This window comes from Miscanthus floridulus, chromosome 3 (assembly GCF_019320115.1).
Source record: "Miscanthus floridulus cultivar M001 chromosome 3, ASM1932011v1, whole genome shotgun sequence".
In the NCBI taxonomy this organism is placed as follows: Eukaryota; Viridiplantae; Streptophyta; class Magnoliopsida; order Poales; family Poaceae; genus Miscanthus; species Miscanthus floridulus.
The window spans coordinates 35,611,395-35,617,253 of NC_089582.1; the positions used below are offsets into that span (position 1 = coordinate 35,611,395).

The 5,859-nt window shown below is 43.0% G+C and overlaps 1 protein-coding gene across 1 annotated transcript; it reads right to left on the minus strand.

Moving 5' to 3' along the window:
• Positions 1-695: 695 nt before the first annotated feature.
• On the minus strand, positions 696-5,639 carry LOC136541565 (histone-lysine N-methyltransferase, H3 lysine-9 specific SUVH1-like). Its single transcript, XM_066533496.1, has 2 exons — positions 5,283-5,639; positions 696-3,505 (listed from the first exon to the last, which is right to left on the minus strand). Exon 2 carries the CDS (start codon positions 3,403-3,405, stop codon positions 919-921), a length of 2,487 nt encoding a protein of 828 aa, XP_066389593.1. The 5' UTR covers positions 3,406-3,505; positions 5,283-5,639; the 3' UTR covers positions 696-918.
• Between the last annotated feature and the right edge of the window lie 220 nt (positions 5,640-5,859).

Genomic DNA, 5,859 nt, shown 5'->3' on the forward strand with positions numbered 1-5,859 from the left:
AGGAAGTAAACAACAACAAGCAAAACAACATACAGCTCAACTCCAGGTAACCAAAGGTTTCCTAGACGAGGAGCAGAAGAACAAACGGTAGCAGAAGAAATAAAGAAAGCATAGGAAAAGCCCGGCGACTAGTTGTATTAGAGTATTTTCCAAAACCACTGCAAACATAAAGGCTAAAAGAACTACTAGTTGTATTAGAGTCTGTTGTTTGTGGTAGCTGTTGCACAGTGCTGAATCTAGTTAGTTAAGAGGATGCCTCTTCTAGTGGGATTTTGGCTGTTGCTACTCCAAAAAATATGCTACAAACTAAACCCAGATTAGAACAAATAAGCACATGAGTCTCAAAACTTGCTAAGTGGTTCACTTGAGGTCCAAACCTCCCTAACTAGTGTTGATCAGCCTGCAACATGTCATCCAGGTCAATGGAAATTTCTAACACTACTGTTGCACTTTATATTTTGGATTTCCCAACTCCTAGAATTTGGCAAAATTGGCAACTTTTATCAGTCAAAGAATATGGACGAAGATGGGCCAAAGCACATTTTCTAATGTGAAAACACAGGGAATATAAAGAAACAGGCTGTAACTACCATATCTTGCGAGTTCAGAATTCCTAAAATTAGTATAAACTATAAAGAAACCATCTAGTATCAAATTTCAATTTAACCAAAGGTACTAAAATACAGTTTTCCCAATTGGAATGTTTAATGTGCCAATATATCATAACTCATAAGCATCACATGCACCATCAATGCAGAAGCATAATATTAGCCAAAGAACTCTAGTAGCACAAGAACTCTTAAGTCGATGGTTGCAGGAGACATAATATTTTTGGGAAAAGTATGTCAAGAAAGCAATTAGAAATCACTAACCTTTTAAATGGAATATTATCCAATAATTTCCTTATAGGGCTGGTTATTAGCCAAAGGAACCTCTACACTCGGGGGACCAACATAAGCAACTTTTAGACTTCCGAAAACTAGAATGGGTTCCCATTTGAATATTAGGATGGTTCTGACCATAATCATAGGTAAGCTCTGTCATTGGAGGAATATGCTTAATTGCAAAGAATGCAATATGTGGATATCCCTCATCACCATGATCATACAAAACTGGTTGCCAAAACACATTAGGTGAGCAGCTGTGGTTCATAAAGCGAGCTATGTTGCCGGTTCGTTTTGCACTGATGACTATAGGCAGTCGCTTAGGTGTCTCATTTGAGTCAGAAAGACTAGGTTCACCCAGCAATTCTGGTGCATAGTTCCATCTTAAATTCTGCTCTGAAGGAGAAGTCTCAAATATGTAGTCATCTTCACCATTCACGCTATTTCTGTCAATGATTTCACCTACATATTCACAGATAAATGTGCCTGCTCGAATTGGATCCCAACTGCGGAGGCCCCAACCACGTTCTCCTGTCTTAAAAACTTCAAAACGGATCTGCGTACCTTTCTGTACAACTCGGTTCCGGCAATTTTGTGAACATGTGCAGGAATCACCACACTCATATAAAACAGGCATGCGGCTAACAAGTATGCCTGAAGCACTGTAAGGAAGGTCACCAGCATTTCGATGTGTACAAGAGCAGTTGTTATCACCAGGGAGGCACACACTTATGCATTTGCAACCTTGCATCTTTCTCATCGAGCTCAGAGAATTCCTATATGTCAATTTAGTTGTATAGGTGAAGTGGCTAGGGCCCTTCTCATCGTCAACCTCATTTACAAGGCAGACAGGGTTACTTTCCACACCATATGATATGTCAAGCAGTATAACATGGTCTCTAGATGATGGATTTTCCCTCCATTTTTCAGTCTTCTTCCACACTGCAATGCCATCAGGTTGGCCAGGTTCCCTAAGCAACTTGTGTTTAAACACATTGAAACCAGATTTCCCTTTCTCGACCCAGGCTTCTTTGATCTTGTAAAGGCCATCATATATGTAAATCTTGCCAGTTGGACAAGTCATATCTTTTACGCTACGAATGACTCTGATTGGATTACCTCTATGCAAACTCCTCTCCAGTGCAAGATTACCCCTCTCAAGTTTTTGGTCATCCTTACCAGACATGCCCTGTCCAGTGTAAACTAGAACATCTGGATCATCTTCAGTGTTATCATATACACCAGCTGACACAACATTAATAGCTACAGGGTCCTCCTCATTACCAAACTTGGCAGACATGTAATCTATCCCTGCCATGCTATGACTATTCAGCCCCACTAAGCACATCTCAATTCTGAAGTAGAACATATCACCAACCTCAACACCTGGAACCTCTCCTATCCTCTTGTTCTTATTGACACGAAGTTCAGCATTGATCATGATGCTCCCAGCCTTCAAGTTAGGCTGCTGCTTTGCAACTTGTTTCACGTCATCCATCTGCATAAGTCTGCGCCGCAGGGCGTCAAACATCATAAGTACATTATCTGCAGTTTGCCTAGGATCATCTGAAGATAAAGATGGAAGCTGTAACAGATTGGTGTCAATTTTCCTAGGTCGCCCACGTTTGATTGTGTCAACAGTATCACCATCTATTGAAAAACCTGAATGACTTGATGGAGTCGCTGAACCATCAAGCACGCGCTTTGGACGTCCCCTCTTCCTCTTACCACTTTCGGCAGGTGCGGCAGCAGAAGGTGGCTGGGGAGAGGACTCACTATCTTTTGAGTGAATTGGAGTGGCAATATCTGAACTGTCCTGCAAACGTTTGGGCCGTCCCCTTTTCCTCGTACCAGATTCATGAACACTAGGCCCTGGAAGTGTCTGAACAACAGGCGTGCTGTCTCCTTGGGTGGTCGGAGTAGCCATTACAGGAATATCTTGTACACGTTTGGGCCGTCCCCTCTTCCTCTTGCCAGATTCATGTGAGGCGTCTGAAGAAGGCGTCAGGGAAACAATAGTGTTACCTTCCTGAGGAGCTGAAGAAACTGGAGTAACCACAGGAAGCGAAGGAACTGGAGGAATAGTAGGAGCCAGAGGAGCTGAAGGAACCGAAGCAACAGTAGTATCAGGCACACGTTTTGGCCTGCCCCTCTTCCTCTTACCAGATTCCTGTGTGGCAGCTGAAGGAGGAGTTTGCAAAGGTGTGACCAAACTGTTGACTGCAGTTCCATTAGCATGAGCAGCTCCGTTAATATTAGCTGTATGCAGTTGTCTCTGGCTGGGTTCTGCTTCTGCAGCAGGTGCAGGCGCTGCAAACATTAGTGGAACAGCAGGCTTCCCCAATTCAGTGCCTCCAGCATATGGTCCAAATGGGGTCACACAAACAACTGAAGGTGAGTTTTGAGGAGTGAATGTGTGAAGCCCTAGTGGTGCAGGGAACATGGGAGTCAATGTACGCAAGGGCTTGGCATCAACAACTGTTGTATCATTCAAAGGAACTGAAGCCATTTGCTGAGCCATTTTAAGAAACCAATTGATCTTTCGACAAATCAAATTTTATGCCACTATTTCCTCCGTGCTTTCCTCTAACACTAGTTCACAGCTCATACTTTGTGGAAATCTGAAAAAGAGCGGGAGAGATCAATCAGTGCTGTGGTATAAAAATGGAACAAGGAGTCAAAACATATGATTTCTTATTGATTAATGCATCATTTTTGGTATTTTTCTATTAGTATCCAAGAAGAAATATCAGATTAGGAAATACTAAAGCAATTGTTGTACAGGTTTCTAGCTTAATAAATAGGAATAGAAGATAGCAATGCTAGTAGCATAAGCAAGTTAAAGTAGCAAGTTCAATTGTAAGTGCCAACTTAAAATAGCACCACAAGAAAGATTTAAAAGCATCTACAGTAATCTGATATGCAAATGTCACAAGATATGCCTGCCAAATGAGTCAGTTTCAAGCAACCAAGAGTTGCATGGAACTTGGATTTCCAGAAGCAAGGGCAGATCAGATTATAAATGTTGCTGCAGGCACTTTGTAACAAAGCAATTACTCATTCCAGTATAATAAATCAGATGGTACTTTTGTACATGCATTTTTCAAAGTATGTTTACCCAGTAGTTTGATCTATTTGCAAGTACTTAAGTTGTATAATAGAAACTGGCACAAGTACAATATCATCAAAAGTACTTTCATATCATTAATAAATAAATTTACATCTCTTTCCTGATTTCTACAAACAAAAATAACAGCTATAAGCTTAGATAACTTCTTATTATTACAATTCTAGAACAAGTTTTTGCTAGGTCCTACATATACGATTACAGTCTAAATTTTGGTTAAGCACAGGTCAGAAAAAAATTGCCATTCTCTCTAGCAGCACGTTGGAATAAGAATAACAAATCGTGGTAGGCAGTAACAGAAAAGAAAGGCTGGAGAATGTTTGGAGACAATAAAGAAATGTAAATGGTGCTTAGAAATAACAGAGGGGGAAGCTAGTTACTATTCATTAAATTTGCCAAAAGTTAGGTGATTAATATTGCTGCCTCCATATTCAGCATGCTACGGGTCCACAATGCTCAGCAGCATTCTTCTTATAACATTATGTCAATGGGCCAAGCAGGAAAAATTATACCACCCAGGCGCCTAGCCAGTGGCGGAGCCAAGTGGAGGCAAAACTAACACCACAGGTTCAAAGAAGAATACAAGCTTGGCACATCCATGGCTGAATGTTACTGCTAGAAGGGTTTCCCAATACACGGCTGTTCGCTTTGAGTTTGAGCGCACTCCGGAACCTTTCAGCAGACTAGCAAATAGAAACATCATGTGGCGGCAGGACAGTGCACCACCAACACATGCAAACATCAAGGCCATCGCTCAGCCAGATCAAAGCAGCAAAACAAATAGGAAGTCAGGCAGGTGTGAATCTTCCGAAGACGGAGGCAAAGTGGGATGGGTAGGGAAAGCTATCCATTCTTTTTTTTTAATCAAAGCACTCATTACAGTAGCAACAGGGTAAGTATTAATTAACGTTAGGAAAATTATCCCCTCCTACGTTTTAGTCACCCTCCGCCACTGGCCGGAGCGAGTGAATCGGCATGACTAGGGCCAGCAATAAAGCGCGTAAACAGACACACCAGTTCACATATCCAGAGACAACATGCTACTAGCACTAAAGTTGGAGGTAATCGGGGCAGCCTTGTTTAAACAGAGACTTCGGATCTTGAAAATAGTAAGTACAGACTACCCTTATTGGGAAGAGGAACAAAGGTAATAAGTCTAGTACAAATCTACAAAATTGGAGCATAAATACGTAATAGGGCATTCAGATTTCAATCTGTGCAATTGAAATAGGATGGGTCATGGGGCAGGAAAGAACTCAGAAGTAAACAACCTGCTGTCCCTGACTCCCTGTCCTGCTGCACGCAGCAAGCCTCCACCTCGACCTGCAAGCCGCGGTGGGGATCTGTTTCGCGTCGCCCAGCCGCCCGGCACACCAGCCTGCCAATGCCGGCCGCACGTCCGCACGGGCACGGCGCAGTCGGTCCAACCGTGGCGGTCGAGAATCGATTTGGTCGCGACGCTGGTTCTGAACCAATTTGGCAATTTTGCCGCGCCGTGCCGCTGCCGTCCCTAGATCGATTTGGGTGCGCAGCTAGGGTTTGGGTGTGGCCAGTGGCAGTGTGGGCAGATGTGCTGAGGAGCCGAGGACGGCGACGCAGATCAGGCAAAGGCGAGGCGAAGGCTGGGTGGTGAATTGTTTGCTCGGCGCTGGGCCTTGGCACTGCTGATGGCAGAGCCGGAACACGGAGGCCCATATTGGGCTATACTAGCACTAAGGAATGTAAACCCCTAAAAAAAACTATTGGTCTATACTAGCACTAAGGAATGTAAACCCCTAAAAAAAACTAAGGAATGCAAAAAAGTTTAATTTTACCTACCTCAACCATCGCGGTTGTACAATTTTAATC